Raw genomic sequence first — 19,401 nt, forward strand, 5'->3', positions numbered from 1 at the left:
CAATTATTAAATGGCCTATGGTATTGTTGGAAAATCTTTACACAAGCATTTACAGTGATTTACAGGATATCTATTCAAAAAAGAACTTGTATAATTAATATTAACCAAAATTGTAAAATAGTAAATAATATACTTTATTTTAAACTTCGATTTTTGTTTTAGGGATTGTTTTACCTGAAGCATGAAATATAAAAATCAAATTAAAGACTGTTGGTACATATCTCAAAAAATACTTTTGACGGCAAAAAAATCTAAAACATATCAGAAGATTGCAAACCAGCAAAGTATAAAGAGGAATTATATGAGCAACAAAGCCAAAAATAAGTTTAAAAAAATGAACTGTTTGTATTAATGGAGAATTTCAATGCCAGAATATAAGAAGTAATTCCTTCAGTAAAATAAAGATTTAATGACGAAATTAGGCACTGATAGCGATAAAGTTTACCACATTATCAGCTGTTTAATAACATATTTTATAAAATATTATCGTTTTAAAAGTGTTGACAAATTTATCCTGAGTGAGTAGATAATATTTTTGTAATAACGACAAAAGTAACCTACAAACAATACCTAAAGAGATAAGTAAAATTCCCGTTTGGAATTTAACCAAAGATCCAAATCTTTTTGAGCCGGCGCCATAGCCGCAAAAGAGATAACCCAAAAAGGTATAGCTGAAAAAACTATAATGATCTGAACATATAGCAGACAAGCGCTACTAACTTGAATAGACCACGTGTCACATCAGAGTTAGTCATGGAGTGTCACGAGTCACTAACTCAAGCTTCGGATGGTAATACCATAATCCTGAGGTGGGTTAAAGGACACAATAGGAATAAAGGCAACTACATTGCTAACCAATTGGCTAGGAAGGCGGCAGGCCTAAGACTCTTAGGACCTGGGGATCTTTTTGGTTGGTGAACTACAACAATCGCGGAAATTGGCAAATGTAATTCCCATACGCAAACCGTAAAAAGATGGGAAGAAGGGCAAGGATGTAAACTTGCCAGGATAATACTAAGTAACCTTGAAAAGTCAACATCTAAGAAGTACTTGGGAATGACCAGGAAAACTCTACGTTTGGCAGTTGGTTTTTTAACTGGTCATTGTCAACCAAGCAAACACCTCCACACACTGGGGCTAGCAGACACACCTCTATGTAGGAAGTGTGAACGAGAAGACGAAACTGTAGAGCATGTCCTGTGTGAATGCCCAGAGTTATCGTTACTAGGAGAGTATGCGTTCGGAGAGTCCTGGTCCACACCTGCACACATAAGGGAGATGTCCCCTGGTAACTTGTCCACTTACCTAGAAATGGCAGGATGGACAATGAGCTAAGGACGACAGCTCCCTGGGAGGATTCACAGTGGGTCAATTGTGGCCTAAGTGCCGTGGAACTTAACTCGCCCTCCCTACTCTACAGATGACAGAGCCGGCAAACAACAATTCTACTCACAACTCCACTAAACGAACTTACTCAGGTACTGTAAATTATTTTAAACATCCTACAAAAGAAAAAGCCATAGCCATCTCCAGCATTAAAGGTACAAAAATTCATGATTACGTTGTAACTGTCGGATCACTAGTTAGCCCAATTAATGTGATTTTCGCCAAAATAATTATTAATAGGATTTGCATATACCTTTTATCCAAAAACACCGTTGATTCACTACTTTATGGTTACAAATATAATGAAATAAGTGGATGTCACGCCGAACTCAAAAGACTTATTACTCCAGTCCAGAGATTTATAATATCTAATGCATGCCCGACACTCTCGAATAAAACAATTGAACAAGAACTACAAAAACTTGGTATCCACGCCGAGTCCAAAATGACTTTTTTTACGAGAAGTTATGTCTGAAAGCGAATACAACCATGTTTTGAGTTTTAGAAGATAATCGTTCATTAAACTTTTGGAAAATATATCCATTCCTTTACCCATAAGTCATGGTAATACTTCTTAACGGCTATGTCTTTTAATTCACTTACCCTTTTAGTTTTAACCGAAAACACATCATCATTTTCTAAACCTCATGAACCAAATGATAAAATAAAACAATCTATGGAAACAAACAGATGAACAGATGTACGGAAGGATGAACAAAGAAATGGAAATTTTAAATTCAATAAAAACAAGAAAGTTAGAATATCTCGGACATATTACACGTGGAGAGAAATACACCTTGCTCCAACTGATTATGCAGGGAAAGATCCAAGGCAAGAGAAGCATAAGGAGGCGTAGAATGTCATGGCTGCGCAACCTAAGAGAGTGGTACGGATGTACATCAAATGAACTTTTCAGAGCAGCCGTCTCAAAAGTCCGAATAGCTGTGATGATTGCCGACCTCCGCCGCGGAGATGGTACTTGAAGAAGAAGAAGAAATATAAATGAGTTTTAAACCCATTATGAACAGTTATACTGCTGTAACTCATAAATATGAGAACTCTGCTTAACAAAAAAAGGGTAGAGACAAAAAGGGTAAAACCATAGGGTAGAGACTTGGACAATAAGCGTCAAGAATCGCTTTAAGGCTTTCAAAATGTGGATGTTCAGGAGAATCGTTAAAATTCCCTGGACGGATCATATATAACCTACGCCGAAGTATTACGTCGTATAGGGAGAGAAAGAGAACTGCTGCAAATAGTGAAGCGAAAGAAAGCTGCTTAACTGTATGACATAGTCAGGAATTCCAAGTACATACTAAATTTTATTGTTTTTATTTATTTATGTTTTTTTAATAGTCAGTGTAACAACCGCTAGCCCTTATGCAAGCTTATATTCGCGTGGACATGCTCCTAAACAAATTGTCAATATTTTGTTGTGGTAGGTTGTTCCATTCCTCAAGAGCAGCTTGTAATAGCTGTGTATTGTTTTGTGGATTCTTCTGGTGAGCTATAATTCTTCTTTTAAGCATATCCTACAATTACTCTATACGATAAAGGTTGGGTGAGCAAGCACGTCACTCCATAACAGTAATATCTTCTGCTTCAAGGAAGTCTGTAGTCGCTCTGCTTTTATGTGGAGGAGCATTATCATGCATGAAAATTAAATTTTCTCCCATTGCACCTCTCCAGAGCCTAAGTACAGGTTTTAGAACCAAATGAAGATACCTACGAGCTGTTAAATTTGGTTGAATGGAAATTAAAGGAGTTTTTTTACTGATCATAATGTTTCCTCAGAACATGACAGTTCCTCCTTTATATTTGTAAACAGATCTGGCAATTTCCGTTTTTGCTTGTTTTTTTCACCTCCTAAGTACACGAAATCGTCAACCATCTGATTTTTCACAAATCCTGGTTTGGTCTGAAAATAGCACATTTTGGTAATTTCCAATGTTCCAGTTATGGTGTTAAAGACACCAATTTAGGCGATCAATCTTGAGCTCTCTTGATAACTCGGAAACCCATAGCTGTCTACTGTTGTATAGTCCTAGAGTACGAAGTTTTTTCTTATCGTTTCAACTGAAATATTTACACCTGTAGCTTCTAAAAGTTACTTCGGAGCTGTGGTTAAGAAATTTTTGGGTCTCTTCTAGCTACTTGAACCATAACCTCGTTACTTTTTTACGACTTCGTCTTAGTCTATTCTTAAACATTACTGATACCTTGCATAATTTTTTGACACAACGCCCCGTCCTATCCCTGCCGCTATGTCGCTCTGAGATATTCCTTGCTCCACAATACCAATAATCTTTCCCCGTTGCACATGCGTTAACCCCACATAAGGCATATTTTCGTTTTTGAATGCATAAGTAAGTTTATTTATTTTAGTTTAATTTACAACTGAAGCGAATAATCTATAACGTACCTAGGCGTGTTATCTGATTGGTTTATAGGTTTTTTTCAAGAGAAATAAATATTGGTTTGAAATACATGGTAATTCCATATAAAGGTACGTTTAGATCTGGCTAGTGCATGAAATTTGTGTCAGACATACTAGTAGCAGAGCTGGTAGACATTTTTGGGCAGGTATTTGAGGCATTCTGAAAATTTTTTAGAAACCTCTTCCGTATATCCTAAAACTAATTAATATCCTGCAGAAATGCAGAATTGGCTGGAGGGTAGAAGTCATTTAACAACCCCTAAATTAAAAAAGAAGAAACATTTTTATTACAAAAAATATGTTTGAGGCAACTTGTAATTTTTTTGAAGTGAAACCTTCTTTAGCGACGATGTGCACTTTTTGAATGGGAAAAAGCATTGAATACGCGACAGATTTTTGCGACCGTCAGCGCTATGCAAATTGGTCGCAAACTCGCACAGCTCAAAAACAGCTTGATGGATAGTGACTTATGAGGACTCCTTGGAAAAGGGAGAGGATTACCAGTACAATAAAGGAAACAACAAACATGGGGATCTTGCCAAAAGGGAATTACGTCATATCTTTGTTGTTATTGGTTCGAATGGAATCTGTAATGCATTAAATGATAGGGCAGGGGATATATAATTATATTAAAATAAATATTAGTCTTTTTACATTGTGCATTTTTTAATGTACACATAAAACTGTTTTCATTCATAGTGAAATCTGATATCTTGTATTTCACTATACGTTCTTAATAACGAAGATGTTGTGTAGTGCGCTTTTGGTAGTCGGCTTGTTTGATATTTTTCATCTTAATATAATCGCTATCCCCTGCCTTCTCATTTAACGCATCACACGCTCCAATCGGACCAATAACAACGGAGATATGACGGCTTTTGGCAATGCCGCCATGTTTGTTTTTTCGTCATTGTACTAGTTACCCACTGAGAAATCTAAAAAATTTTCAGAATGCCTCAAGTACCTACCCAAAAATGTCTACCAGCCCTCCTACTAGTACGTCTGACACCAACTGCATGAAATAAATATCAGATCTAAACGTACCTTAAGTTTGGTTGTGTGTACGTATTTTTGATTATTTGGTCCTCGTCAGTGCGGTGCAGCTAAGTTAGAACAGGAGAAAATTTTGTAAAGGATCACTACAGGAGATTATTGCTGACATTATTACCACTAAATGGTCGCATTGGTCCTGTAGTGATCCGTCCCCAAGTTAATTGTCTCGTGTTCAAACTGGGCTGCACCGTATTGAAGCTGACGACAAAATAGTCAGAAGTCAGTCCACAAGGACTATTGGAGGCAACAGGAAATCTAGGAAATATAGTAACCAAAATGCTGAGAGACGGAATAAGAAATGAGAGAATTAGAACAAAATGTTGGATAGAAAATATAAAACAGTGCAATAAAAACAGGAAAATATAATGGAATAAAAATATGGGAATATGAAGAAGTAAGAAAGCGTATCTCTGAGAATAGCAGGGAACCAATCGCCAAATGAAATAAGGATAACCCGAAAGTCCAAAATAGTCAAAAAATAAAACAAATTAATAATATCAAAAATTACCAATGATAATCTTGGTTAAGTAATTAAGCATACATTAAGCAGAATAGTATTAGAAATTTGAACATAAAGCTTAATGATGAGATATTGAAATACAACACAGCTGATTACTCGCTATCTGCTCAAATCTATATACCGGAAATCGAAAATTAAAATCTGTAAAACAATTAAAAGACTATGTTTGGATGCAATATATAAGTAGTGACCTAAAATATAAAAAAAATTAGAAGTTTTTGTGAGAAAAATTGCAAGAAAGATCTTTGGATATGTCAACGAAAACTCCCAATACACCTATAAACACGATTCAAAAATACGAGAATGATATAAAAATCAATAAAAACTACTTACAATTCTAGAATCACTGTCATGATCTTTCCATTTTCAAAAGCATCGTATATCTGAATTAACCTTGGATGTTGAAGAGATCGCATTATATCTATTTCTCTCTCCACATTTCGTCTATCTTCTTTTTTAGGACAACCGATGAATTTTGCTGCTAGACACAATCCGGTCGATTTTTCTTTGCATCTGTATACTGTACCAAATTTTCCTCTGGAAAAATAAAACAAAAACAATTAGTATATAATTAAATTGACATGACGTGACAATTTCATAGGTGAGTCAAAATGTACATTGTTAATTAATTCCGTATATATATATTTTTTGGGAAAATCTCTTAAAACTAACAAGCCCAATATGTATTGATATCTAGTTACACTAACTAGACCAGTTCGATAGAATTGATAGAAAAGAATCCACGTCATGCCAATTCATCTAGGCAGACATTCCTTCGTAAAAACAACTAATTTTTTAAAATTTTAATCAAATAAAAGGCAGATATCGAGCACAGTTTTTTTATTAGATCTTTCTCAAGTACTTTCGCTCCTAGAGCATGTTCAGGGGCATCTGAAACAAGCCAAGAAACGTTTTTTCAATTGAAGAAAAATTAATTAACTTCGAAAAAACTCGAAGTTGATGGTTAATAAATAAATTCATGTAATATAACGTTTTAGACTTACTTCGTCAAAATTGGGCTATCCAACAATATATGGAGAATGTCATAAACGTTAAATAATACCTTAACACAATATGACACAAGAACAAACAGTTTCAAAATAATTAAAAATCGACGAAGCTACATATTGGGTGGCATCCGGAGAGAGAATGGCTCCTTAACGGAAATGTTAAAGTGACATCGGACATATGACAAATTGGATGGGCAGTCACAACCATGCTGATGTGATCTGCACATTTCAAAATTGTATGAAACTGAGCAATGACCAAAGGTCTGACACTACTATAGGAAATCAACTGATGAAATATAAAATTATATATATTACTTTATGTAGATTGCATAATCCAGATCTCACACTCAAACCTGTCGGTATAATGAGGGTGTTAGTTTAGCGGTAACTGAAGTGGACGTAAAGTATGAATGCAAGAAATAGACTAAACAATCTATTAGATAGTGGGTGGTTGACTACAATCAAAATATCTACCAAGCACTATCAATACTGTAGAAAAAAAGACATCGAACTATGAAATTGAAATACTAAGAATTAAAAATCAAAATTGAAAGCAGAGTGTATAAATAGGATATAATCGAAATAGTTCAGTTAAAACCACAGTCAATGGGATAACCATAAAATTAACATGTCAAAGCATTACTCAAGACCAACTGACCAACAGTGGGAGATGTTGAAATATACAACTGTGGAGATGGTATATCTAAATTACGAAGAGATATGGAGAGCTAGGCTAACAGCAACGCTAAACAGCCGAGCTGGGTCCCTTACGAAGTGAAGCTGCAATAAAGTTTTTAAAAATAGGTTTAAATTTAGTACAATTTAAATTAATTTGAGTATTAAGACAGTGAGAGTTTTTATTTGTTTCCATTGTAATTTCCAAATCTTCCAATAAATCCAACTCCAAGTAGTTTTTCTTTCTACTAATGTCATGTAAAATAGAGGAACCACTATTGATGTTAAAATTATGTTTACTGGATAATAAATGTTGACCAAAACTTGAAGAGTTAGTTTTTTTCAAATATTCTGTAATTCTAGTAGATAACTTTCGAATGATTCTACCTACATAAGAGGCATCACAATCATCGCATTTTAATTTATAAATACCACTTTTGTCAAGGGTGTTCATCCTTTCTTTGATATTGAATAAAAAGGAACTAAAAGGGTTGTGTGACTTAAAGGAAATTTTGATGTCTTCAATTGTAGAAGTAAAAAGTTTTGATATTTTTTTGGAAATGATGCTGATATAACTAAAGGAGAAATATCTGATGTTATTTGTAGCATTCGGTTGAAGCAAACATTGCGATGAATAAGCAAGCTTTTCTGCAATTTTAAGTTTAGCTCTATTTAGAAGCTTATGGATAATGTTGGGCCATTATTGAAATATATAAGCATTATTGAAAGCAATTTGCTTGAGAGTATTAAGCTCTAAATTGAAGTTATTATTAGAAAGTGGAAATTTGAGTAGCCTATAAATGTAACTGTTGAAAGCAGCTGTTTTATGTTGGGTTGGATGATTAGATGTTTCATACATAACAGGATCTGTTTGAGTATGTTTTCTGTAAATATTGTACTCTAGAGAATCTTTTTTACGAGATATACCTAGTAATATCCAACTTATTGTCAGATTCTGGTTCCAGTGTAAAAGAGATGTTAGGATGGAGGTTATTAAGATCATCCAGAATCTGTAAAGCATCATCTTGGGTTCCCTGTATGAGAGCTATACAATTATCAACATATCTTGACCAAAAAACTACTTTTGTTGTTGTTGTTAACAAATTTCTGTTCTAAGCTGTCTAAGAAAAATCGATAAAGAAGAACTTTTTAATATTCCATACTAGAGCAAAATGTAAAATAAAAACGAACAAGACAGCGGAGGACACCAATAAGCAGATATATAGAGCAAAATGTAAAATAAAAACGAACAAGACGGCGGAGGACACCAATAAGCAGATATATGCATATCAGTGAATGGTGGTACACTGTACCAAAATCAAACCTTAACCGTATATTTTATATTTTTATTTTACATTTTACTCTAGCATAGAGTATTAGGTTAGGTAATGATTTCCACGAAGGGATGTCTGCCTAGACGAATTGGTAAGACGTGGATACAAATTATAAATTCCCATGCCAGTGCGTTTCGGTATTCGTCGTCTGCTTGTTTTGCAATGCGTACAAAACACAGATTTGGGCCGAATCCTGAATTCGATTTCCAAATTCAGGCTTCGGAATAGTAGATGTCGTACTAGAATGTGTCAGTAAATGTTTTAAATATTTACATTTATGGATGGAAAAGGTTTTATTTCTTCAGACTTACCATGAGGACCATTTTCTCTGAGGACGCTAAGAAAAAATATGAATATCAACGAATGAATATGAATATAAGCGAAACTTAGAGTCGGTTCCTTTGATGTTGTAGGGACCAATATATTTGACCTTTTGCACAACTTACAGCATTATACACGGAGAAACAAGTATTTTACTTACACGGAAAACGTGTAGTGTTATTAAAAATACTTGTTTCTCAATGTATAATTCTGTAAGTGGTGTACAAGGTCAAATATCTTGGTCTCTACAACATCAAGGAGTTTTGCTTATGTGTGGTTATTGAGTTATTATTATTATTATATTATTTTGTGCCTTGAGTATCTACTTTATTTTTATTTTATATTTTACTCTAATATGGAGTATAAGGAAATCGTTTTCACCTCTGTCGGTAAATATTTTAAATATTTACTTTTATGGATGGAAAAAGTTTTTTTTCATTAGAGCTTACCATGAGCTCGCTCTGAGGACGCTCTGCCAAGAAAACCAAACCTTAACTGTCTATTTTATTATTCATCATCATCATCATCTTGGTGCTACAGCCCTCAGAGGGCCTCGACCTTCTCAAGCTTTCTACGCCATTCTATTCTGTCCCTCGCTTGCATTTTCCAGTTGCCGACTCCGATCTTCTCGGCATCTTGTGTTACCCCGTCCATCCACCTCAGCTTTGGTCTACCCTGTCTTCTCATTCCCAAAAACGACTCAACGACAAAACGATCAAAAACGACTCGTCAACCCCATTTCAAATTTTATTATTATATTAAGTAATTTAACAAATTTTGTTTGGGTCTTTATAAATAAAGCTTTAAAATGATACTTTGTAAATGTCATTTGCATACGTATAAGCCAAGTTACGATCGAAAAAGCTTCGAAAAATACTTATTTTGCAACCATTTTGCACTAATTTTACAATCCCTCGAGTAGCTATTATTGAAAAAAGGTCAGTATACGCCATTTTATATACTAAAGTCATATAAAAAATTAAATTGTTTATAACAATTTTTTATCCCCTTGGATCGAAATCCACCCTCGAAACTCGTAATCAGCAGCCAAAAATATATATAAAAAAAAATGGGTGGACCCATCAGAATTAAAAAGGCCACGGTGGCCCTAGACTATGAAGCGGGTATACACCATTAAAATATGTTTTTAAATTTTCCGTGAGAAATCTTTGGCTTTTATAAATATTACATAACTTTTTGAAGTTTAATTAAATGAAAGGGTTTAGTACAAAGCCCTAATGATAAAGTGACAGAGACAAGTAATGTCTAGTCTGATTTCAGAAGAAAAAGAAGAAGGGAAGTTAAACGTTTCGTGTAAAATATTTTTTAATCTTTTATCTAGTTAACTACCAAAGTATTTATAAGAATCTGTTAGTCCGACCTACCTGTCATTATTCGTCGTAGTTATGGACATAAAAGAATTTCCAAAAGTAGCAGTTTTTTTTGTGAAAAGCTATGTATATCTTATAGATTAGACGAACTGTAATTATATAACATCAATAAGTAAAATTTAGTTATCTGACTATTTATACCAGATAACACCACAAACATTAACACATATAGGTACCTAATGAAATATTCATCAGCGTCCTCGTACAATAGAATTCTGGAAATTGTATTCTAAATAACAAACAAACTATGAAACAGTTTACATAAAACGTAGCTTTTCATGTAACTATTTTCCATTATTCGATTTAATTGAATATTGTAAAGCTTTTGTTGACTTTGTTCGTGTATATAGACGTAGTTATCTCATGTTCAATGGATGGTTTCGTCTGTGATGATCAAAGAATGAAGTGTGATAGAACATTTTTACATAAAAACAGAGCGAAATGTCAACTGAACATTAATTCTACAAGGATATACACGAGACCGATATTCATTTCATCATGACAAATAATTTGGCAGGTTAAAATAAAAACGAATCATTTCTTGAAGCAATAAAACACTGAAAACTTGTGTTTTAACAGTTCCACAAAATTTATTATTATTATTTATTATCACTACAGCTTATAGTCTTTAACTAAATAAGTTGAGGAGGGGAGAACTGTTTGTCTTAAATTGGTTATTCAAAATTATGTCTGTATTTTTTTATTTGTTAATTTCAATATATTCTAATAATGATAGCTTATTGGTTATTAGATGAATGAATATGATATAGAAGGTGAAGAGCGTACGTAGAATATGTTTTTCTATTATTAAAAGCCCTTTTATGTTATGCCATGCGTTTTTTTATAGGTTCTACCCGTTTGACCGATGTAAGTTTTTGGGCAGTCGCCACATGTTAGTTTGTATACACCACTGTGTAAGTGTTTTTATGCCACATGTATTTTTTTGGCTCTTATTCTTAATATATTTGCTTAAGTTGTTTGTTCTGAAAGCTGGCGTTATTCCTTTCTTTTTATGCGTTTACTGCTATTTGTCTAATAATATTCAATTCTATCCGAATGTTTTTTGACATGGGAATTTCTATTAATTTATGTAACATAATAGCCTGCCAATTTATGTTGTATAGTATGGGATGATGAATTGTGTATAGTTGTGTCAGTATGGGTAGGTTTATGGAATACAGAAAACTCATATTTGTTTTCAAGTCTGGTATTGTTTAAATCTAGAAAATTTATGGATTGATTCTATTCTGTTTCTATGTATTCTAATATGACCATGAAATGAATTAATATAAGATAAGAATTGGTCAAGTTGTCCGTTAGTTCCTGTGAAGCATACCAGTATAGCGTAGACGTAACTTCACCAATATAAAAACTATTTGACTACGGGATGTTTTAAAATCTAAAATTTCTAGATGATCTAGAATAGTCTCGATTTATGCAAATTTTAAAAAGATCTAAAATTTCAGATGTAATGATTGGATTTGTTATATTATGGCCTAAAAGTTTTTTTACTAGAACAAAAGTTTCTGTAGGAGGAATACTAGGAAAAGGATGTTTTACGTCAAATGAAATTAATCTAGAATTGTTGGGTAATTGAAAATGTTATATTTTATTAACTAGTTCTCTTGTGTTTTTTACGGTAAATTTAGGTGAAAATTTAGTGTGTTCTAAAATAATCTCTAAAACTTTTTTGAAATTTTATGACGGGGCTGTAAAAAAAGAAACTATAGGTCTTATTCGTTGGTCAGGTTTGAGTAGTTTAATAAAAAAATATAATTTAGGGAGTTGTGGATTCATAATATTGAGGTATTTCTGTTGTGTTAAATTCAGCATAACGAGCCTAATGTTTTTAAAAATTTCCTTTACTATTCTGCAATTTAATGTTTCATGTAATGAGAATTTATTATCTAAATTGCCAACAATTTTTCCAAATTCTGCATAAAAAGTTCTTCAAATTATTCACAATTTAAATATAGGTTATTATTTACATTACACCATGTTTCAGAATTCTCAATACTTTGAAAAATACTTTCAATGCTTTCAACAAAATAATCTTTAAGACTATTTTTACGTTGTTTGTTAACCATTTTGGGCCTGTAGCAGTTTTAAAGATTACAAAGTTTTGCATCTGTTGGCTATTATCATTTATTATTAGTTAGTTATTATTATTACTATAGACCGTTTCACGTTAAGAAAATAACATTAGGTTTATGGAGATCAGTGTTGCCAAAACTCTCACGAATACGGTTTACTAGATTGTCGATATATTTTTCGAATTTCCATTTTCAATTAACATTTAACTGTAAAGTCAGAATAACAACTGAAGAACCACAAAGCCTTATTATCATTATGTAGTCTCAGAGAACGACACAAAATCGCTGACATACGCACACCGTATTATTTTAAGTTGCAATTAGTAATTAGATATATGCATTCCAAGCGGTCCGTTTATTCGCTTTTAAATCTTTAATAGCTGGCAAAGTGCATGATTTAACTAAGCAATATTTTCTACTGATTTCTATGATTCATGGTATATGATATTCTTACCGAAAAACAAATAAACTGTCGTTACTATAAAATAAGATAAAATAAAATTATCTTTTGTAAATACTATTTATTTAATTAAAATCATTTTCCCTACTTTTCATCTCTTGTTTCGAATGGGCACTTTTGGTCAATTACGTTAAAAAACGTAAATTTAATTCATGTCTGTGAAAACGAAAATACAAATTATACAACCCTGAATCGTGCTTGCGTTCATCGTGGCATCGCTGCCCTTCTATCGTCCATAAGAAATACATGGCCCTATCTCCGCAATGTTATTTTCTTAACGTGGAACGCTGTATAGTAGTATATTAGTTTTCCACATTTGTTTTGGATTGTATTATGAGATAGTAAACATGGTTTAACATATTTACTACCTAATTGATTAGGTTTTCATAATTTTGCAAAATTTCCTGGTAAATGATATTAACATCAACAAAATCTACATTAAAGTGACAAATCATAAGACTAGTTTTAATTTTATCCTTTGATTTAAGACTAGATATGATTACATAAATGTCTAAACTTGGATATATTACCATCAGATAGATAACTATTATTATTGGAGATATTTACTGAAATACCGGAATAATTAGTTATTTTTAGACAATTGTAAACATAAAAACTTATATTATTTTGATTAGAAAACACATAACACTACTTACCTAAAAATCGGAAATAGACTATCAGAGCCAATAAAAGCAACTAAAGGACTAAGACAAGGATGCAGTATGTCACCCTTACTGTTTAATTTATATATTGAGGCAGCCCAATATTGGAAAAACCACTGACAGGAAATGGGAATCCCCATAGGAAATGACGTACTGTTCTTCCTGAACTTTGCGAATGACCAAGTCGTCCTAGCTCAAGATTCTTATGATTTAGAATTTATAATAAAGCGTCTATACAGAGAATATGTAAAACGGGGGTTACAAGTCAGCATAAAGAAAACAGAATATTTAGTAATCAATTCAGATGCAAGGTTTGAAGTGTTGATAGACGAGGACGTGGAAATCAAACAAGTGGAAAAATTTAAATATTTAGGTGCACTCATTGATAAAAACGGCTTGGGAGAAACGGCAATTAATGCAGACATGAAGAGAAGATTGTTGGCAGTTAATATGGATTATTTGAGAAGAAGTGCTAGAACATCGAGGTTGGAAAGGAAGACCAACGAATCTATAAGAAATAACATGAATGCTACAGAAACGGTCATTGACAGAATATAAATTTTACAAGTTGGATCCTGTAATATATATATATATATATATATATATATATATATATATATATATATATATATATATATTTATATATATATATATATATATTTATATATATATATATATATATATATATATATATATATATATATATATATATATATATTTATATATATATATATATTATTGTGATATTTAAAGTCTTGGTGCGCCAAGCAATAATTAGCTAATTAATTTTTTTGATTAATTAAAATTATTTAAATGATATGATTATGACTCTATCACAATTTTTAATTCTTTTATCTCAGGGTTAAATTCGTGCTTCAATATCTATGCTATTACATGTGAAAGGTAAGGTCCAGAGAATACCGGAATAATAAAAAACACATATGATCTAACACTATATATTGAAATAAAAATAATGAAATAATTCACACTCAAAAGCTTTCAATAAACAAATCTCATATAAGGATTCTCAAAATTTTGTTCTCCGTACGTGAACAATCAAAATTAATGATACAAACCATATTCATTGAAAACTCAAAATCCCAAACTATTCTAACTCTCCTAATCAAAATATTTATATCCTTTCTAAATTACGTGTAAAAATTGTGTTATCAATAAAAAAAAAACTGCAGAAAACAAAAATATCTCTCTCTGATGATGAGTGGTCCAAATCCTTGTTCCTTGTAGACTGTATTATCTCCTCTCAAACCGCTCCCTATGTAATCAGCAATCTTACAACAGATTGTTGCAAGTATATCGTCCTTAATGATCTCCTTCAAAAGCAACAATCATTCAAATTATGACAGCCTTTCTCCTCTCGATAAACTGAATCTCTCGTTGGCCCGAGTGAAAAATTGACTCTTGGAATATCTTCTCTTTACGATAAACTGAATCTCTCGTTGGCCTGAACAGTGACTCTTGGAATATAAGTAGGAAAATATGACTTACAATATTTTGCTGCTTCAGCTTCTGTCAGATACACTAACTCCACAAAAAACTCACTAACATTCAACACTACTGCTTGATACATTTCAGGAACCGCCAGAGAACAATCACTGTTCCTCTTACAGATTTGGAAAACCACTGATCTCTTTTCTCTCCCCTCAATCTCGCTAAACTTTCTCCTACATACTTATCCCACCTTTTTCAATCTCCGCCAATCACAACTCGTCACAATTCCCCCATTTTTTCATTTCGATAACAAACAAATTTTTACCTATACTTATAAATTTCCTAAAACTTATTTACAAATAATATTTTTCTATAATTCTTAAACTAACAAAAACCACTTTCTATAATCCCTTCTATTGTCTTTAATCACTGCATTAATGTATTTTGAAAAACCCCGTTCAATTGACTGTGGCTTTCACTTAAACTTATGCGGGTCACTCAAGTATAACAAAGAAATAAATGCAAAGCTTACACTTTGTTTAGTACAGGAAATCCAAGGATTTAATAACTTTCCTTCTCCGAAATGTTTGTTGGATATTATCCTACTTATCTGAATTATTTTAATGTTTTTGAACTTTGAAATATTTTTAAACAAACCAATATTTTTCTCGATTTTACATATCATAACAAATCCCCGCCATTTGATCTGCCGAAAACTCTTTGTTAAATTTTAAAAATGACAAAAGTTTTCTAGGATCAAATTATTTCACTATGTTATTAAAATCTACTTATGATACTGACAAATGTCGTGAATGTTAAAATACCCCGTATATTGCCTGTCTTTATACGGGATTGGATATATTTTCGTTTTAAATTTTTCCAAGTATTTGCCCTTAAAAGAAAGTTCATAATTTTTAACCACTTGATTTACTTTATTAACAAAATCTCCATGGTTTCCTAAAATCTTCTCTATTTCCTTCTCCATGTTTTTTCCACAATTTATTTTTCTTTCATCCACCTTTTGTTCACATGTGTTCACTGTCCATAATACTTCTTCACAAAATTGGATTCTCGTCCATCAATGCCATTTTTTCTTCTGTTTTCTTTTTATCCTCTAATTCCCTTTGGTATTCCGAGCACCATGTTTCTATTCCTTTCATTTCTCTGATGATACCTTCTTTTTCTTCCTGCTTCCATTCTGTTTTATCGTCGGTTGCCAACAATTCTTCTGTACCTTCTATTTCCTGTTTTTCTCTGGTCTCCATCTTATTTTCCTGCTTTCTTTTCGAACTCTTCTTCTTTTTCTTCCTTCTCTTTTTCTTTTCTGTTAGATCTTGTTCTTGTACTTTCGGTTTACCCTCTACAGTCATATCGATTTCTTTGCGTTTTTCCTGTGCATTGATCCTTCCAGAATTTGTTTTCCTGTCTGTTTGCTTTTCTTCTCCTGTGTTGTCTGGTTCTGCTCTGATTTCCAGTTTATTTTCCGAAAAATTTATGGTGATATCTTTTTTCCTCAATTCATCAATTCCCGCTATCATATCATGATTTAAATCTTCAATCACCACACATTTCATAATATGGAATTTGTTTCCCACTCTTATCTGTACTCCCAAGCCTTCGTTTACTGTCGTCAAATTTTTATTGTTTGCACCCACTAAATCAACCCTAGGAATCTTATACACAAATCTGTCCAAATTTAATTCTTTTACTAGTTTTTTATTGATTAGCGATATCTCCGATCCAGAATCAATCACAATTTTAATCGCTTTATGTTTTATAAATGCATCTAAAAATATTAGATTAGAATTAGAAATTTGTCTGTCGTTTCCTATTGCTACATGATTCATCTCCCTTCTATTTTGTTGTTGGAAGCTCTGGTTATTTCTATCGTCCCTTTGTTCGTTAGTATTCCTATTCGGAGGATTTTGTGCATCTCTATTCCTGTTGTGATTTTCATATGTTCTCTGTTGTGTGTCATTCCTGTTATCGTAATTTTGTTGTCTATTGTAATTATTGTAATTTCTCGGCCTATATTCGTTTGTTGATCTGGGATGTCGGTTTCTCTGGTCATAATTTGATGAATACCTTCTTTCCGGTCCATTATATTGGTCATGTTGTCTTCTATTTCTCATTTCTTTTCTTTTCGCTTCTTTTAATTGAAGGAATTGGCACAAACTATCAATATCTTGATAGTTTCTCAAAATCACGTGATCTTCCAACGTTTCCTCAAAATGTCTGCTGATCATTTCTACCAGCTGTTCGGTAGAATATTTGTATTCTAGATATTTTGAATTGTTATATATCTGCAAAGCATATCTTTCTTCAGATATTCCCATTTTTTCGTGATATTTTCCATTCTGTAGCTCTTGGTTGATTTCTCTTTGTTTATTTTTCCCCCAGAAATAGTTGAGAAATTTATTTTCAAAATCTGTCCAATTTTCAAACTCATCTTCCTTGCTTTCATACCATAACGCTGCTCCTTCTTTCAAATGGTTTCTAATTGTTTCTTTGCAATCGTCAAAATATCTAATATGTTGTAATTTGGTTTTCAAATTTTTAACAAACGGTACTGGGTGTGTTTTCCGAATATCCCCGCCAAACTGTATTTTTATGTCACCCGGACTTTGGATGAGTACTTCTCTCCTATCTCCCATATCTCGTTGTTTTCTGATATCCTCAATTTGTTTTTCTATTTCTTTCTTGTCTTCTTGTAAAGCCATTTCAAATTTTGTTTCTAACTGTTCTAATTCCTTTTTCTGTACAGTCTTAATATCTTTCATTTTAGTTTCTATTTCTTCTCTCTGCATCTCTAGTTTCCTCTCTGTTTCTTCTCTGACTTTTTCTAAACAGACTTTTACCTCATTTTCATATTTGTCCAAACGCTTTTCCATTTTTCTATCATTTTCTTCTAATTTTTGTTCATAGTTTTCCAAACGCTGCTCTATATTTCTGTTATTTAGTTCTATTGTTTGTTTTGTTTCTTGTTGATTTCTATCCATTTTCTTTGATGTTTCAATTTGGTTTTTCTCTATTGTTTGTGTCTGTATTTGCATCATTGCTAATAATTTTTCCAGCATCCCTGTTTCTTTTCTTTCCTCCATTAGTGTGGCATTTCCTTCATTATCCGATCCTTCATCAATAATTGTTTTCTCTTCTATCTTATCCTCTTTCCTTTCTTGCGTTTTACTTTGACTCCTTGTGGTCGACATGTTGTTTCTTTTCGTTACGGTTTTTGTCCCCGCCAAATGTGAAATTTTACAACACTCTATATGTTTCAGAACACGACAATATTTCTCCCCAAATGTATTAAATTTTCACGACAAATATCAAATATGCAATCAGTAAAATTCAAATAATTCAAAATAAATATCAAATGTACGATTGGTAAAGAAAATAAAATCAAATAATTCAATAGCAGTAAATATCCACTAACTACGATCAATCAATAAATCAAATTTATATTCCCTGGAAAAATTGTCAAAATACTTTCAAATTCAAATTCCGTCAATGTTAAATGTTTTTATCTCTGGATCACCTGTACTTATTCCAGATCTCTTTCCCTTCCTTCAAATGTAAAGCTGCGATATTTTCAAGCCCCACGTTTTGGAAGCCAGTTATTGTGATATTTAAAGTCTTGGTGCGCCAAGCAATAATTAGCTAATTAATTTTTTTGATTAATTAAAATTATTTAAATGATATGATTATGACTCTATCACAATTTTTAATTCTTTTATCTCAGGGTTAAATTCGTGCTTCAATATCTATGCTATTACATGTGAAAGGTAAGATCCAGAGAATACCGGAATAATAAAAAACACATATGATCTAACACTATATATTGAAATAAAAATAATGAAATAATTCACACTCAAAAGTTTTCAATAAACAAATCTCATATAAGGATTCTCAAAATTTTGTTCTCCGTACGTGAACAATCAAAATTAATGATACAAACAATATTCATTGAAAACTCAAAATCCCAAACTATTCTAACTCTCCTAATCAAAATATTTATATCCTTTCTAAATTACGTGTAAAAATTGTGTTATCAATAAAAAAAAAACTGCAGAAAACAAAAATATCTCTCTCTGATGATGAGTGGTCCAAATCCTTGTTCCTTGTAGACTGTATTATCTCCTCTCAAACCGCTCCCTATGTAATCAGCAATCTTACAACAGATTGTTGCAAGTATATCGTCCTTAATGATCTCCTTCAAAAGCAACAATCATTCAAATTATGACAGCCTTTCTCCTCTCGATAAACTGAATCTCTCGTTGGCCCGAGTGAAAAATTGACTCTTGGAATATCTTCTCTTTACGATAAACTGAATCTCTCGTTGGCCTGAACAGTGACTCTTGGAATATAAGTAGGAAAATATGACTTACAATATTTTGCTGCTTCAGCTTCTGTCAGATACACTAACTCCACAAAAAACTCACTAACATTCAACACTACTGCTTGCTACATTTCAGGAACCGCCAGAGAACAATCACTGTTCCTCTTACAGATTTGGAAAACCACTGATCTCTTTTCTCTCCCCTCAATCTCGCTAAACTTTCTCCTACATACTTATCCCACCTTTTTCAATCTCCGCCAATCACAACTCGTCA

The 19,401-nt window shown here is 32.5% G+C and overlaps 1 protein-coding gene across 4 annotated transcripts in view; it reads right to left on the reverse strand.

Moving 5' to 3' along the window:
- Positions 1-19,401, reverse strand: part of LOC140450663 (myosin light chain kinase, smooth muscle-like) — a 209,717-nt gene that overhangs the window by 63,287 nt on the left and 127,029 nt on the right. For all 4 annotated transcript variants that reach the window (XM_072544343.1, XM_072544329.1, XM_072544334.1 and 1 more), the window contains exon 4: positions 5,730-5,933. In XM_072544343.1, coding sequence (XP_072400444.1) covers positions 5,730-5,933 — 204 coding nt within the window. The remainder of the gene's footprint in view (positions 1-5,729; positions 5,934-19,401) is intronic.

This window comes from Diabrotica undecimpunctata, chromosome 1 (assembly GCF_040954645.1).
Source record: "Diabrotica undecimpunctata isolate CICGRU chromosome 1, icDiaUnde3, whole genome shotgun sequence".
NCBI lineage: Eukaryota > Metazoa > Arthropoda > Insecta > Coleoptera > Chrysomelidae > Diabrotica > Diabrotica undecimpunctata.